Raw genomic sequence first — 18,239 nt, 5'->3', positions numbered from 1 at the left:
GACTGTTACTTTTACATTCAAGCTGGTAAAGCCAAAAATTACAAAACTGAACAATGTATGAAAAATGAGGAGGAATCATCTGCTGTAATGTGTTCCTATTACTGGCTCTGTATTGGTGATGGTTGGTCTCGTCTTTGTGGCTGGGTGAAATGCCCTTTATTTCATTCTAATTAAACTGAGAGTTTCTGAGAGAATTTCAAAAGAAACTTTTAATCTTGAATGGCCATGAATTATAGCCCTCTGTAGTTCTGTGACTTTCCTCAAAATCTGGCACAGTTTCAATAGAATCTAACAACAACGTTGCCTCTGAAATCAGTAAAGCAACATCTATTTTCTTTGTGCTGGTCCAGAGTGCATTGATATAAAACATTTATCACACATCTCATTCTGGGCTCTATCCACAACAAAATAATCTTGTTAGAAGAACAAACTCATTAATTGCTTGCAAGAAACATATTTGCAAGCTGTTTCAGCTTGCAAAGATTAACATTTACATTTATAATATTCAGAGTGCATGGGAGAGTCAGTATAGACGTGATGCTCAAATGTAACAACAGTTTTAGCAGCCTTTTTTCAGTTTTAGAGATATCATCATGCATAATGATAATACTTTTTAAGGTTTTGGAAATAAGTCTCTTATGCTCACCAAGACTGCATTTATTTGATCAAAAAGACATTGAAAAATGGTAATATTCTAAAATATTATTACAATTTTAAATAACAGTGTTATATTTTAATATCTTTTAAAATGAAATTTTTTCCTGTATTGGCACAGCTGAATTTTCAGCATCAGTCTTCAGTGACGCATGATCCTTCAGAAATCACTCTAATATGCTGATTTGCTGCTCAAGAAACATTTCTTGTTGAAAACAGTTGTGCTGTTTAATATTTGTTTCAGGATTCTTCGATGAATAGAGAGTTCAAAAGAACAGCATTTATTTGAAACAGAAATATTTTGTAACATAAATTAGAGATGCAACGATGTATCGTCCAACAATCGGTATTGGCCGATAAAAGCCATTATTATCACTATCGGCCATCGGCCGATTATTTAAAAACGACCGATGATAGGGCCGATTATATCCTGTCAATCAAAAGGGTGCGGAAAAACGTGTTCGGAGTGCAACTCATACATACTGTGTGTGAAGAAAATCACTCTTGTGTTGAATTTCTTCTTCTTCTTCTTGGCGGTTGGCAAACCAGCTTTTGTGTTGAATTTTAACGCATTAACAGTTTAAAAATAGTGACACTAAAGAAGGCTCTTTTTGACCCTATGAATCACCCGTATTTCAAGCAAGGGTTGCCAGATCTGCGTTATTTTTATTTTTTGCTACATCAAATATTATTTGTAGCGCCTCCCGTCCAATAATCGCAAAAGGCTTTGTGCTTTGTTACTTCTGATAAGAATAAAAGTTTAAGTTAAGTTATTTGTGCTTAAACCGCGGAAAACTGACACATCATGTCAAATTTACCTCAGGAATGTTTTCCAATGTTCACAGTTCCTTAGCTCTCTATATATAAATAAAAACACTAGAGAGGAGCTTATTTACTGTTAATTATGTTTGTGTAAATTTGCCATGAAGACAACAAGTGTTTATGAAAACTACCTTATGTGATACTAAGTTTTATACAAACATTTCAGTTTTTATTTGAGTGTAATTGTTATATCTGAAAATAAACAGCAGCTGAATATAAAACTTCTGTTGTTAATTGTAACCTCTAATATTGTAGTGTACCAAATGAGAGGGTTCCCTGTATAGTTTGCAACATTATTTGGGAGAGATTTTTTTTTTTCCTTAAGAAAAACCAAACTATCGGTATCGGCATTGGCCGATATCATTCTGAATAAATCGGCTATAGGTATCGGCAGAGAAGTTTAGTATCGGTGCATCTCTATTATAAATGTATTGACTGCACCAGCACTTGCTTTGTGTACTTCTAGTTTAATTGCACTGTACTTGTCAATGTTGTTTGAGGTAAAACTGCAAAGTTTTATGCTACACATTTTCTGAACAAGTGAGCAAAAAGTAAAACAAGTTACATCTTGTTTTCCCTACATGACAGAAAGCTCTCTAAAATATATAATTTTAAGACTGGTGAATTGTAAATGGATCATTATAAAATATTTCAAGATTTTTCAGTTAAAATTCAGTTAAAAGTGCAAAGAGCAGAAGTCAATACTCTAATTGGCCCTTGGTGGGGATGCTGTGACGGCAAGATAAGGAATCAGTGATGGAAAGAATCATTATTGAGCCTGGTTATGAAAGAGAGGCATAGTGATGTGTTGGGAGTCACTGCCTATTGACTTGCTCTTCTATAAAGCATATTGTCTGGGCAAATCCACAGTCTATACTGTCTGCAGAGCACTAAGAATCACTTCTGCAATGGGCAGATAGGAGCTTCTCTATGTGAGTCCTCTCAGTTAGAGTTCAGTCACTCATGGACTCACCCAGAGGAGGCAAAATGAAGTGCCACCTTTACTGGAGGGCCATCATAGACATGCTCCAATCTGTAACCTCCTCAACATGAGCTGAAACTTTCACATCGTTCCAGGTGCTGGGTTTCAGTAATGTGAGCAGTAAACAAAAGTTTGTTTTATTGCACACTGAGCATGAGGAATGCTGTCTTAGTAACTAGTGAATAAATACATGTTTGGAAAAAAGAAACATGCTCTGTGTCTTACTAATCAAAATTAAACTTAATTTAAAATAAAAAAAAATGAAAATTTCATCATTTACTAAGCCTAATTTTGTTCCAAACCTGTATGCATTTCTTCCATTGTGTTTTTTGTCCATACAGTGGAAGTCAATGGAAACTAAACTGTTTAGCTATCAACTTTCTTCAGAATATCTTCTTTTGTGTTCTTTCAACAGAAGAAATTCATACAGGTTAGGAATGACATAAAGGTGAGTAAATGATCACAGAATTTTCAATTTTTGGCTGAACCACCCCTTTAAGTATATCCACACTGTCCAAGACATTCACTATCGACTACAAATATGAATGCACCGATATTAAAATTCTGTACTATTTTGTCAAAATAAATGAAAAATAAAACACACACACAAAAAATAAAATCTATCACTTTAAATGCTACAAGTGAATTTAGGAATCACAACATTATAACGTGCAGAATGAAAAATGGATATTTATTAAGAACTTCTAAAGATTATATGTAGCATTGTTATTCGTGTTTTTCAAGATTAATGTTAATGTAGATTAATCAAATGTGACAGTAAAGACTTTAACATTGTTACAAAAGATTTCTGTTTTAATAAATGCATTTATTTGACTGTTTTCAACATTGATAATAAAACAAAATATTTCTTGAGCTCCGAATTCGAATGATTTCTGAAGAATCATGTGACACTGAAGACTGGCTGCTGAAAATTCAACTTTGCAGTCAGAGGAATATATTAAATTTTAAAATAAATTAGAAAAGTTATTTTAGTAAAAAAAAAAGTAAAAAGTTTTTAATGTTGTTTATATGTCTATGTGGTGTTTTTAATATGCTTTAAGACAAACTCATGAGTCAACACCATTGCTGAGTATTTTCTCCTTAAAACTGCAGTGAAAAAACACAGTCTCAAACTCACGGTTTGAAATCGCTGGTGTCTGTGACATCACAAACTACTTTGTAACCAATCACATCAACGTGCCGGCGGGTTTTAGCATATCATTAACAGTGAACTAGTAGGAGTCTTGAGAGAAGCCATGTTATCCCGGTTTATTTTTTCTGTTGATATGAAAAAATCGTGTAGATTTAGCAATATGGTGGGTGTATGATGTATATTTTGATGTTATGATGAACTACAGCCTTTCTCCACTGACGTTCTGAGTTGTTAAAGGGTTTGTAAGGATACTGATTGTTAGAAGGCAGCTGTCTGACTCTGATATGGCAAACAGGAACATGGTTTGTTTAACATTAGCAACACAGTATTAGCTATTTGTTAATATAGTCAAGCAAAAGGCTAATCATATTAATTACTGTTATATGCCTGATGTTGTAAAGAACGATACTATTGTGCAGCATTTACCTCAGTAAATTGACCGAGTGGATCTCTGAGCTGGCGTAAGTGAGTGGAGGCGGGGCTAATTTGCATATTCATTGATCAGCGTATATTAAATGAGGCAAGGGTGTAGAGTTACATTCAAGCTATTTTAAGGCATGAAGATTTTTTTTTTTTTTTTTTTTTCACAGGAAAAAACGTTTAAATATGTAATTTTGGTGATCAAAAATTAGTTTTAAGGGATAAAATGATCGACTACGGTGGGGACTTTTTAAATAATTTTAATAATATTTTACAACATTACTGCTATGCTGTATTTTTGATCAAATAAATGCAGCCTTGTTAAGCATAAGAGACTAAAATCTTACAGACCCTAAAAGTAGTGTAGAATTGAATATCCAATTCTGACCAATAGTGATAAATTACCTGTAATATTGTCCAATAACTAATGTTGTACCAATATATAGTGCACCCTTACCTGCAATTTATTTTATAACAGTTTCATTTAATGACAAAGTTATTAAAACGAAACAGAAAGGGAGTGAAAAAAAAACTCACCTGGAGTGCAGCTCTGTGCTTCCATTGTTATATTTGTTTCCCCGTTCCCACATGCCAAAGTCTGGCACACGATATGCCCTCTCCACACAGAACACCAGATTCTGGATGAATGATACCTACAAATGCAAACATGTCAGAGAAATGTGTCTCCATCGCCTTTGCTTGCCATCCAGAAATCAGCGCACATCAACAAATGTAGATTTGCTTTGAAAAGTAGGCCTGCTCTCAAAGCTTTTCTAGGCCATGGGTGTTTTTATTTGTCAATACATCAGCATTCCTTCATGTTACCCATCTAATATTCTGATTATACACAAATTTAATTTAAATAATTATCCGCTGTATAGAGCAGCTAAAGTAATCCATCACTTCCATGGGTGGCATTGGTAATGTCATAAGCCCCTCAACACTTCCTATCCCCATTGTGGAATGAGGCCATAGGAAAAACAAGATGAGAGAAAGAATGATGACTTTATGGTACATAAATGAGGAAATGCTCACATACCCGGGGAGGCCGGGCTGACAGCGCTTTTAATTTAACATGAAGAGAACTGAGGGCCCCTAAAGCACTTTAAAATGGGGCACTGAGGAAGGTAGGCGAAAGACAAAATGCAGAGGAAAAAAGGAGGAGAGAGGGATGGCTTGAGCACTTTTATTTTGGGCCTGGACCAAAATGATTAATGCGATGAGCTTTATGGTATCTTAATGAATACCGCTGGCCCGGGGTGCCACTATTTTCTCTCTTCTTCCTTCTCTCAGCCGCAGAGAGCAAGAGCAGGAGTGTAACTTTTCTGAGAATAAAGGTGGATCAGTCATGGTTGTTTGTGTTTGTTGGATAAGGGATTTTAGTTAATCATAGTGAATGCTGAAGCAGCCCTTGGTCTGTATGTTATTGACAATCTTTCTAATAATAGATTTAAATGATGACATTTCTTATTCACTCATAAGCCAAATATACCTTCTGAGTTTTGTAAGAGGCTCAAGTTTTAAATGAGCTTTAAAACACACAAGACATACACACAAACAACTCCTAAATGGACGTTTAGTAGCTAGTATTAGCTATGTTTAAACATCAAATGACATAATAGCAGCAAGACATGAAAATATTCTCATTACATTTTCTTACATTTTACACAATGTTTTTTTAATTTGTGAAGCTCAAACATTCAAACAAAGTTTATCAAGATCTACAAACTAACATGTAGTCCTGATTATTAACTTCATTTAGCATAAAAGCACATGGCGCAGGTGCGCTTAGGCCGCGTCCGAATCCACTTTTGCTAGTTTAATGACGGAAAAAATGGTCGGCATGCCAGGCGCATGGTCCAAAAGGGTTGTATCTAGTCTGTTAATGAGTCACGGGTGTGTTTTGGGTGTAACATGCAATAAACCAACCAGAGTGTCATCTCCCACTCCCTTTAAAAGCAAGGTGTGCTTGCACCATGGAGTATTGCTATTTACATGCCGGAATATAGACGAGTCAGTTTAAATACATGTGTGTATTGCCACGATTGGTCAAATAATTAGCCAATTTCATTCGACACTACTGCAAATAGGTAATTCTGATACATGCAATGACTATCCATTATGACATGTAGGCATTTTTATCTTTATGTACACGGTAATTATCTTTTACATTGTAATCCTTTTATTTTTAATAATTGGTATGTTTGTACAAAAAATAAATAAATAAATAAAAAATACTCCGCCATTGACTTTAGACAAGGTTTTTGTTGGTCAATGGTGCAGTCTTTTTCAGTTGCCTCAAAATAGCAACACGCCAACAATGCGCCTGAACACACCTCGTTTTCAGACCAGCACGCCCATGGGCGAACAGATGGGCACGAGTGCATTTGCTATCTAAACAATGTAGGTGCTGGACGTGAAAATGATAACTGCATCGGGCTGAAACTAACAACTAGCGTTGCATTCTGCCGGGTGTATGATAGGGCCCCTCGTGTATTTGTATTTTATTAAGCCAGTATGTTTTACTTTCATGTGCTTTGCTAGAAAATATCACACAAATTAGGTATTTAGAATCTGTATTTACCATTGTAACTACAGTACTATGAATAATGTAACAAACATTAATGTACAATAATGTAAACAATGATGTAACAAGAGGGGGACAACCCCCCTGGAGGAACATGGGATTAACAACCTTGTTCAAGGGTGCAACAGTGGGCTGGTACTAAATAGCTCATGAATTCCCCTACAACCAACAGCCCAAATCTAACTACTAAGCCAAACCAGAACTAGGGCCCACTGATGAGGTAAAGCTTATATTATATAAGAAAAAAAGCACTGCCAATGATGAGTAGGAAAAATATTACACTGGCACTTTCTCTCCGATTTGTTCTGCTGTTCATTAATAATGGAATGTAATGGGCTGCTGATTTCACGACTGTGTTTTTTTAATTGCATTACATACCCGAGTAGACACTGTTTAGAGACGTCAATTAGGCCTCTTTTGCAAATAGCAAAATAAAAGCTACTGTGACAATTTGTTAAGGTTAGGGTGGAAGGCTCAGCTAGAAAGCTGATACTACCTGTCATGTACACAAAAATAGTCGTACACTGTAATTGCTTAAAAACACAACATTTAAGAGAAACAATATTTTTGAAGATAAGGACAATGTGGCTGAATAAATAAACGTTGCAGTTATTCAACAGACAGTGGTTTATCAGCAGCAGAGTGTTAAGTAAATGCCCCTGTGCGCGAACAGCACGGATAAAAGATGTTATTAATGAAGTCTGCACAGCCCAAAGAAAAGAGAAAGATTATACAACTATTACAGCAACCACTAACACATCTCAGTGTCTCCTCTAGTGTGTGAGTCCAGGGGTCAGGGGTGAGTGCTGGCAGGATTTGAAGAGGCCTTTTAAAAGAAAGTTTCATATTTGTGCTACAGTATTTTCCAAACAGAGTGCTTGAGCAGTTGCATTAGTGATCTCTCAGCTTGGTAAAATGCAGGAATTGGCATTTTTGCTCTTTGCCCTTAACCATTTCAACTCAGCTTAACTTTCTTTCGTGGCCAGAATGTCTTAAGAGCAAGTCCTCAGGCAAGCAGAGAGAGGATCCAGTGGCTTGGGACAAGATTTCTGGTGTAAAATATTTCACTGCCTAATCTACAGCAATCATTGTGGTAGAAACTGACAGTCCCATTGAGGTTAAAAACTCCCCAATCCTTTAATTCTCATTTTCAGTATTTACTATAGATGGACAGAAAGTATTGTGACAGTACCATCGTAATGGTAATACCATTGTAAACATTTAGAAAGTTAAATATTTTGGTGAACTTTTCTCCTTGATTCGTCTTCGGTTTGCAGTTTAAAGGTTCAGTCACATTAGTGAAATTTCAGCAAAATTTCACGGGAAAAGGGTCCATTGTACATTGTCAATATAGCAATGCATTGTCTATTGTCAATACGACAAATGCGTGTGACTTATTGTGAAATCAGTCCACGGGAAATCATTTGCCCTCATGTGAAATTTCAGATCACATGGATTCCTATTGAAATAACTGGATTTCATCTCTGAAAATTACTCAAACAGCTATAAATGTGAACGCCCCTTAAAAGGTATAGTTCACCCAAAAATGGGTGAAAAATTACTCCCCCCCAAGTTGTTCCAAATCTGTATGAATTTCTTTGTTCTGCTGTACACAAAGGAAGATATTTGAAAGAATGTCAGTAACCAAACAGATCTCGACCCGCATTGACTACCATAGTATTTATTTTTCATACTATGGTAGTCAATGGGGGGCAAGATCTGCTTGGTTACAAACATTCTTTCAAATATCTTCCTTTGTGTACAGCAGAACAAAGAAATTCATACAGATTTGGAACAACTTGAGGGGGAGTAAATGATGACAGAATCTTCATTTTTGGGTGAACTATCCCTTTAAGGCATGTTTATTTGAAAAGCTGCTTTGTAACAATAGTGCTATGCAAATAAACCGAACTGAATGAAATTGCAATGACATGAATTGAAGTGGTATTGGTAATTTTGTAAGTGTTGTTCATGCAGTCAAGTCATACCTCATCTGTATTGTAGATTATTTGAAGGCCAGAACAAATCATTTCAACCAGGTACAATAGAAATAGAGACACGGCATCAATCTGTTTGAAACGAAAAGGAAAGAAATATTCAAGAATGGTTATAGTTACAGCAGTTTTATAATAATATAACTTTCTTTCTAAATTAATTTAAAGGGTAATGGTGAGCACAAGGAGAAACCTTTTTCTTGAAAATGGACGTTTTTATCACTTGTCCCGACAAAATTGAATTTTAATAGTTTAATCAAAAAGGCTGAATTAAGTTTATGGGCTGTTGACCACTGGTGCAATCAGCAGATATTACACCAGCATAAATGCAGTAAACACGCAGCGATAAACAATGACACAACATAAGATATCATAAAATACTGAAAGAGCAGGACACAAGAGCTCATTCCAAAACTCTCAATAATAGTGTTAGATATGATACTTATATAATTATGTTTTAGATACAAAATTGGTAGTGAAAATATCATGTTTATAGCAAACAACAGTTTATAACAATTTATATGAATAGTGTGTGTGTATAAAGGATGAAAATCACCTGTAGATGGCTGTACTCTTCATACTGGTAAACCTCATCTCCAGTCTGCACATTAAATATTGAGTGCAGGCATGTGGACGGACTCGGGTCTTGCTTAAATTTCTCCACCTGTGGGAATTTTAGAAGGAGAGATAAAGAAAAGACATAGGGAAAAGGGGGAGAGTAAGTCCATGAAAGATGCAAGATATGACCAAGGTATTGGCTGTTTCATAATTTATCAAATGCTTACTAAAGTAAAAGAGTATATTGATATTTCTGGAGGTCAAGGTACAATTGTGCCTCTGAACACTTTTATCACATCTAAAGCCCTATGCTGTAATATTGTATTATATTGGTAAATCCACATCAGATTTTAAACAGCAAATTACAAATAAGAGGGTGTGGGTATTTGGGATCAACTTTGAATGCAAACATTTCTCCACAAGAAAGATGTAGTGGTCCCAGATGTCTGCTTGGCTTGAAATAGATGCTAAGAAGCAGCCGGAGCACAGTTCTGCTCATTTAGGATGAGTATCTACATCTATTTCTCCAGCTTTTTTTTTTTATACATTTACTCTCTGCCATCAATGATACTTTACCAGCAAAAACATATTTTAAAACGCTGTATTGCTGGCAATATTTTTGCACACAAGCGGATTTCAGAGAGATGTAGTAACAAGAATTTGGGACCATGTGCTAGTAAAGTGATACATTTCGGGTATAAATATTTAGAAGGAACTGCTTTGAAAGAAGTCATATCGGTTTGGATGAGTGTAGGAACAATGCATGACAGCATAATAAAGTTTACTGTACATCCCAAAAAGTGGAGAAAGTAACATAATATCGGTGGTAAAGGACATTGCAATAAAAATTATTATTATTATTATTATTATTTTGCAATAAAAAAACATGCCAAATGATGAAACATTTTTACATACTGGCTTTTCTATTTAGTGTAACAGTCAAAAAAAAAATCAAATTTATGCATAAAGGACAAACAAACAACATGCTTTTCTGCATTCACTCTATAATAAATCATCTAGGTAAGGTCATTGGATTATTGTCTGATCAGGCAGAAATCGAAGTGTAGTTCTTGACTGCATGCAGTGAAGGTCTATTATGATATTCTGGCATACATACACAAAATATATATATTTAAAAACAGTATATTCTCATTTCTTATGATGGAAAAAGCCATTTTAAAATTCACTGAATACCTCTCTAGTGAAAGAAGCTTAGCCAAACGTGACAGTACGGCACATGCTGCAGATATTGATTTGCTCTAACATTTGCTTAATAAATACCAGACTGTTATTGACATGAAGACATAACATACCAGATGAAATTAAAGGTGATCAAACAGAAAGAGATCAAGTTGATAAATAAATGGTACACTGAACAGATGCAAGTCATAGACTCAAATAAATAAGAAGATTATATAGAGGACATACTTCTGCTCTGACTCACCACAGAAAACCAATCTGCTACCTAGCAGACGTGACTGCCGCAGGGTTTTTTTCCCTAAGATGTCAAGAATGAGGTCGCAAAATATATATAAGCATGATTATTTAATGTGCACAAAAATGAGGCATAGGCTGCAAAATAAATAAAAAGCAGAAAGCATGGTGGATTTCCAGATTATAAATTATTAGACTGATTATTTCTACAGAGATGAGTGTAAAAAAAAAAAAAATCATATTATATAATATTGATATATTAATTGAAATATACGCATATACTACTCTAGTTTGAAATGATTTGATAATTATGGCCACTGGCCCTTTTTTTCAAATATGCTCCATTTTTTAAAATATATTAATGATTTTGAATTGTGATATAAATACTGAATTTTCATAAATCTCATCTGCTATACTGTATTTGTATACAGGTCATTGACGAATAAGGTTTTAAAAAAATAAATAAATAAATAAATAAATAAATATATATATATATATATATATATATATATATATAAATATAATGGAGATATAATTAATTTTGAAGTGTTAACAATGAGATTATGTGGTTTTTATAATCAATTAACAATGCTTTTGTCATTTTTTACAAGATGGACAAAATTTGTCACCAAAAAAGTAATTTGGTTTTTACCAAAATTTCAGTTTTACTGAATGACACTTTTGGTTATACCGAATGACGATATTTTCAAACAGTGCTAACAGGCTGATATTTAGCTATATTATCTAGCTGATATCTAACAAAAGGTCAACCAAACATTTTATATTTAGTACACATCTTTAAAATATTACAACATTTTCCATGTTTTATAGCGGTTGTACCGAATGACCTGATGTTTCGGGACATGCGTATGAGCAAGTGAAAACATGAATTTTTCAAATAGTTAAGAGAGAGTTAGTTACTTTGCTTCACGGCCATGTGGTCCTTTGCAGGTGTCTGAAGGATGTCACATCCTGTCACATGATATTGACCACACTGAACTTGATCCAAAATGGTCCCTTTATATTGGTTTCTCCGAATGACATTAATGAAATGAATTTTTCCAGACAATCTTTCCCTAAAGCAACGACTTCAACACATAATTTTAATACCATTTTGCACTATGTTGATATATGATGTTATAAAATCATGCAAGAATAAAAAATATATACATTTATTACATTTTAAGATATTTTATTCACAAATGAAATGGCTGTATTGGCCTTTAGACGGTTAAACCGAATGACCTTTTGACACTTCAAAATCTTAAAAATACCTTTATATGTAGCAAAATATAATTAAAACCTTTTGGATTCAATAAAAGATATATAGTTGTACTACCTACAATACTTTGGACGTCTTATCTTTGTTTATTATTATTATTATTATTATTATTATTAAGGCCTTTGGACAAAAAAATGACCCGTCACGTCACTGACCCATAGATATTTGTATTGCATTTCATATGTAATATATAATTCAGTAGTAGCAAATAAATGTACACAAAACGTACACATTAAATAACCTATATCAGTTCACCGTTAGATGTGACACTGGACCATCACGTCAACATATTTTCACACACTGACTGTATCCCATAAATCCCACACAGCCCCAAGGATTTTCTCAAATCTTCTACACATGCATTAGCTGAATATCATCTCTTTTAAAATCCAGGAGACACAGTGGGATTCTTTGTTCCAACTCAAAATGTCAGCATGTACAATATAGCAAACAACATCCCTTGACTTGTCCTTAACACAGATACAAAAAAAGTGAATACACATTGCACAGAAGCCAGTGAACCAAAAACAATATAAACCTCCAATTCTTGAGATGAACCTCATGAATAAAGCCATCTCTAGCCGTTCTCTATCAGTCATTCACACATTATAATCCTACAGTTACGGAAGGGACATTTCACCCGTCAATACAGCAGAAAACTGGGCCGACCTTTCCCACTGACCGCATCACACATGGGCCCCCAAAGCATATTTTAAGTGATATAAATAAGTGGCCCATTTTTTTTCCCCTTCTCCTCTCTCGTCAGGTCATGAGAGGCATTCTTCTGTCCCAGATACACAATGATTTCTTTTTCACACCAGTTACACAGCTGTATAACAGGCCGAACACAGCTGTAAGTTTCAGCCAAACAGAAAACACTTGCTTCTGGGTCCAAATCCATGAAAGCAAACATTCATAGAGGCAAAAAGGCTGATAAAGACACCTGTGAGACGAGGGATGACATTTAAAACATCTGTTAGTCATCACTGCCTGTAAAATTAAACCAATAAAAACTGAAAGCACAACAGGGTAGTGAGTAACCTTCAGTTGCTGCAGGAACATCTATTATTCTATGACACACTACTTGGCAAAACAGAGACTCTCAAAGTGATTTATTATGTGTGACTTTGGATTGACCTTTATTAAATTCATCAAAACTGGAAGCACAGGCTGCTTTGTGAGAGGCAGCTAGAGCAGTTTAACGCTGGGAAGGAGAAAATATGCACGTCTTAACTATTCGAGCATTCACGCTTATTTTTGTTTTATCTGTTTGTGACTTATTTTTCACAGTGTGATATCAGCAGCATGCCACAGTAAACACGTCTGTTGAATATACCTGGGGAACCGATTATATGAGCGGCTGCAGTGCATTGTGAGTTTATTAAAAAACCCAATGTACTTTGTGAAAGCTATAGACAGATGTTAATGAGCACTGCACTGTGTAATTAACTGCATAAACGAGGCATTATAATTAAGATACAAAAAAGCTTTCTTGCAAATCAGGTCTTGGGGGTCAGGAATAAATGAAATGGAACAATTTCAAAGGCACAAGAGAGGCATAATTGCTCAGGTCTACGCCAGGAGAGAACAGTTGCTTTAGAGCAATGGCCAACTATAAAACAGCATTAACATAAGCTCTTTTTGCATGGGAAAACCCTTACTGTTAAAAACAGCCTCACAGCCAACTGTTAACCAACAGCGGATCAGCAAATGTAAACTCAAATGCATCCAATTCATTAATGGTGAAAAACTGCAATGACATGCAGAGAAATGAAAAAGACATGTGAAGGCCAAGTATGGTAACCCATACTCGGAATTTGTCCGCTGCATTTAACCCATCCAGTTAATGCAAACACATTAGGTGTAGTGAACACACACACTGCAAACTGTGGACACACACTGCAAACTGTGGACACACACATCCGGAGCAGCCATTTTTGCTATGGCGCCCAGGGAGTGATTGGGGGTTAGATGCCTTGCTCAAGGGCACCTCAGTCATTTTCCTGCCGGTATTTAGACTCGAACCCGCAACCTTTGGGTTACCAGTCTGACTCTCTTGTGGTAAACAAGCACTACGTGACTTTACTGTATTATGAAAAGTCTCATAAAATACTACTACTACTGTTTTCTATTTTAATGTATTTAAAAATGTAATAATATTTGTGTGGAAACCATGATTTATTTATTTCAGGATTCTTTGATGAATATAAAGTTTAAAAAACAGCATATAATACATCTTTTGTAACATTATAAAAGTTTTTACTGTCACTTTTGATCAATTTAATGCATCCATGTTGAATAAAAGTATTCATTTCTTAAAAAATATATACTGTATATTACTGACCACAAACTTTTGAACGGTAGTATACCCCATTGCCATTGCTATAATGTTATTGTATTAAACTTTTTTGTGAACTTTTTTGATGGCTTTTCTATATCCAGGGGCGTTGCTAAACCTTTTTTACTGGGGCCACAGTAAAATACAGCTGTGCCCCAGTAAAATATTGCTGTTAAATCTATGTCTGATGCAGGAGATTTCCGTATACTAACCTATCATTATCCCTGATAATATTTCAGCAGTCATGTCTTATGAGTTTTCAATCCACTGTTTAAAATCAATACTAGCATTTCACAAATTAATCAATATTGGTTGAATCGGTCAAATGGGTTTGCAAAAATATTGATTAATTTAGACAGTTCACTCATGCACTGAATAGTTTGCAGTGGTTTCTCACACCATAATGGGATAAAGACACAAAACAAAACTAGCACTGGACGAGGTCATATTTAACTACAGTATGAAACAATACTCAAATGTCTTGCATCGTCAGTGATAAAGTCGCTCTTTAATGCGCTCTGTACTGCAATTTATAAAGACAATTTATTTCCATATATTCAAAGCAATATCATAAATGTGAATCAAAATATGGGTACACTTTTTGATGGGGGGCCTGTGCCCCAGTACTAATGAAAGGTTAGAAATGTCCCTGTGCATTACTTAACATTTGCTTTCAGCTGGTGGTAAAAACATTACCAGCTGGACCAAAACAGGAAGTCCCAACAACTCAGCAAATGACCACAGCCACTCTAGGCAGCTCGCCCTGGGAATGTTGTCAAAACCCTGATTGCAGCAACATCCAACTGTTAAAACCACAGTAAAGCCCAACTGGCAGCCACTCAAATGCAACACACAGACAATCCTTTAAATAATGCCCAAGCGCCATCCACTTTGTGGAGTGAGTTCACACATCTGTAGTTAAAACCAACTCTTTACTCTTGTGTGTTACAGACACTGCTGCCATGTTCCAGTGTGAGAGTTGATGGTTAGACAGGCAAAATTAACAAAATAAGACAAAGTTAGCTGTTTGATTTCCAGCTTTTAAGGAAAACTTAAAGGGATCCAAAAATGAAAATTCTGTGATCAATTACTGACCCTCGTGTAATTACCAACCCATAAGACTTTTGTTCATTTTCGAAACACAAATGAAGATATTCTTAATGAAACCTGAGAGATTTCGGTTCCTCCATTGAAAGTCAACAGCCATTGAAAGTCATTCAATCAAAACTTTGAAGCTTCAAAAAGTTAAGAAAAAATCCATATGTGTAGTCTAGCAGTTTAATCCAAGTCTTCTGAAGAGATATGATCGCTTTATTTAATGAACAGTTTTCTTTTTCTTTTTTTTATACACATATAAACGTTCTTCAACATACATACATTTAGCACATCAAATGTACCTGCTTGACACATAAGAAGCAAGTACGGTTGAGCTTCCACATACAATATTTGACATGCTCCTTCTATGTGTTTTAATACATTGTTGTTGTGTGGACCTTATATGAATATTTCAATAAAATATCTAATATTTTATTTAAAATTTGTTAATTTGTGTTTTGAAGATGAATGAATGTCTGGAACAACATGAGGGTGATAAAATGATGACAGTTTTCATTTTTGGGTGAACTAATCCTTTATTTTAAGCAAATATAAAAGTACATTGCTAAATAAAATCATTCTTTAATGGTTGAGCCACTTAAAATATTGGCATGGCAAGACAAATCTAAACTCCTGGTCTGACTGGCCAGCAGAAAAATATCCCTACTGTTGAGCCCTGTCCCTGTGCAAAGTTTGCACCATGTGTATAAATATAACCAAAATTTGCCAACTCTTCACAAGGACATTTGACCTGCAAGCAGGGGCAATTCTAGGATTTAGAATTTAGACAAACATTATATTGCAGTAATTGTCTAGGTTGGAAGCATGTATAATCTGTCATGTTAAACCGTTACTTTTTTGTTTTCTATTAAAAAAAACAGCATAGGAACCTATCAATTTTCCTTGTCTATAATTCAAAGTGACATCAAAACCCACAAATGCCTTTACTCTAGGGCTATAAATGTCACAATCAGCTGCTGGGTCATTATTATTTAGTAGAATGAAATAACTCCACATGGTGTTGATCTGTCGCTGTCATTCAGACAGAGTACTGTCCGTCACTGGCACTGCACTGTAAAAAATTATCTTCATGATTTGCTATCACAACTTTTCACAAAACTTTTGTCAAATCAGCTAGGTTCACAAATGTTGTTCAGATGATATATATTTTGAGATTCTGTTGAATAAACTAAATTAATAAATCTCTTTCTTCGTATCAACTCAATTTTTTGGTTAAAATTAACTCAAAATTTTAAGACAACAAGGTTAGGCTAACAAATCATGTATAGAGTGTGATTGTGTTTTTGATAATTTGTGATCTGTGCATGATGTCAATCTAATGCCACACCCACAATAATACATTGTAATTGAAAATAACATTTTCTAACATATGTCTTCACGTTCCATTTTCACTGGAGGAAAACAACTGTTGTTATGGAAGCTTGTTTCCGCCACTGAGAAATAATAATAATAAAAAAAAAAAAAAAAAGTAATTGCGGCTTTTCATCTCTCAATTCTGACTTTTTTTCTTGCAATTTTGAGATTATATCATGCAATTACGAGAAAAAAAAAGTCAGAACTGTGAGATTCTCTGCTTGTGACGCCTTATGCTGAGCTGCTACAGACTGAAGAACTCGCTGAATAACGCAGACAAGACGGGGAGGAGCCGAAGCCTGCCGCCATTTTCACATGAGTTGGGGGACTGAGCGATCACAAATTTGTGCATAGATGCAGAGCTAATCACAATTTTTTTTTTTAGAAGAAATAGAGAAATAGAGGGCCTAGCGACACCCTGCAGGCTGCTGCATGAGGTATACGGCAATATCCTTACAAGAACAGTACCAAAAATGATGAGATGAAAAGAACTGCAAGGTTGTCTAGCATCTGAAACTGCTCACCAGGGGTGAATAAAGCGATCTTCAGCAGGCTGTCTGAGTTTTCAAAAAGGCAGAATTGATGAGTGACATGCATGCAGCGCTGTCCTATGGTGTGACGCTGTGACCCACCTTATCAGACTGCCGCATGTAGCAGTACATAATCCCCCTCATGCACTTGATGGCAGAGTGCTCCAGTTCATGAGTGCGGCCCATGTCATCGTCGATGCGCCTGCGCAATAAACATTCTGCATGAGTTCCTATAAAGCACTTTATTATGTTAAACGTTTTAAAGTAATAGTGAGAGTCTGCAGAATGTCATCACCATGTACTACAGCAAAGTAAAGTGTTTAAACTATCACAGTAATAAAAAAGGCAAACATGCAAATGAGACAAACCTTCAACACATACTAAGAACACTTATGTAGAGCACACACATACACACCACCCACATATACTCCTACAGAGACAAATAGAGAGTAAGTAATGGGTTCAGGCCTTGCTGTCAGATTGGAATCATCTTAATTAAACTCCTCTGACAATGCTAATATGCAGAGGTGAAGACTGATGACTACGTCTGTCTCTGATATACGCCTGCTCTCTATTTTTATCCTCACATTCGTCCTCTAGAGGAACAACCCTCACCAGGAGGAGTGAGACAGAAAAGAAACACTTTGTCTTAGGAGTTCAACATAAAGTCTCTTTTTTTGGGTGCCCTCCTATAAATCCTGTAACCTTGACCCAGGCCCTGAGAGTGCTGTTGACCTGCTTTAGAAAGAAGGAAGGTGTGTGTGTTTGTGCTTGTTATGCTATATGTTTAAAATATCTGTAACTAATTCACTTGTTACAGAATATTAGGCCCCGTTTACACCTGGTACACAAGAAGACGAGGGAGACACATCCCGTTTACACCTGGTGTTTTAATCCATCTCTTTTGTCCACTTTTGAGGGGAGGGTGTATGGTAGGGCTAGGACAATACATCGATGCATCGCGAATCGAGAAATGATTCTGGATCGATTCTGATATTTTCCGTATGTATCGCGAT

General features: G+C 35.5%; 1 protein-coding gene across 4 annotated transcripts in view; it reads right to left on the bottom strand.

Annotated features, from left to right (window-relative positions):
• Positions 1-18,239, bottom strand: part of phkb (phosphorylase kinase, beta) — an 80,517-nt gene that overhangs the window by 49,458 nt on the left and 12,820 nt on the right. For all 4 annotated transcript variants that reach the window (XM_051898480.1, XM_051898479.1, XM_051898477.1 and 1 more), the window contains 4 exons: positions 17,326-17,425; positions 9,169-9,276; positions 8,607-8,687; positions 4,569-4,684 (listed from right to left, as the gene is read on the bottom strand). In XM_051898480.1, coding sequence (XP_051754440.1) covers positions 4,569-4,684; positions 8,607-8,687; positions 9,169-9,276; positions 17,326-17,425 — 405 coding nt within the window. The remainder of the gene's footprint in view (positions 1-4,568; positions 4,685-8,606; positions 8,688-9,168; positions 9,277-17,325; positions 17,426-18,239) is intronic.

The sequence above is a fragment of the Ctenopharyngodon idella genome, chromosome 7 (genome assembly GCF_019924925.1).
Source record: "Ctenopharyngodon idella isolate HZGC_01 chromosome 7, HZGC01, whole genome shotgun sequence".
Classification (NCBI taxonomy): domain Eukaryota; kingdom Metazoa; phylum Chordata; class Actinopteri; order Cypriniformes; family Xenocyprididae; genus Ctenopharyngodon; species Ctenopharyngodon idella.
The sequence above is the reverse complement of the archived record's forward strand: the minus strand, read 5'-3'. Positions and strand labels throughout refer to the sequence as shown.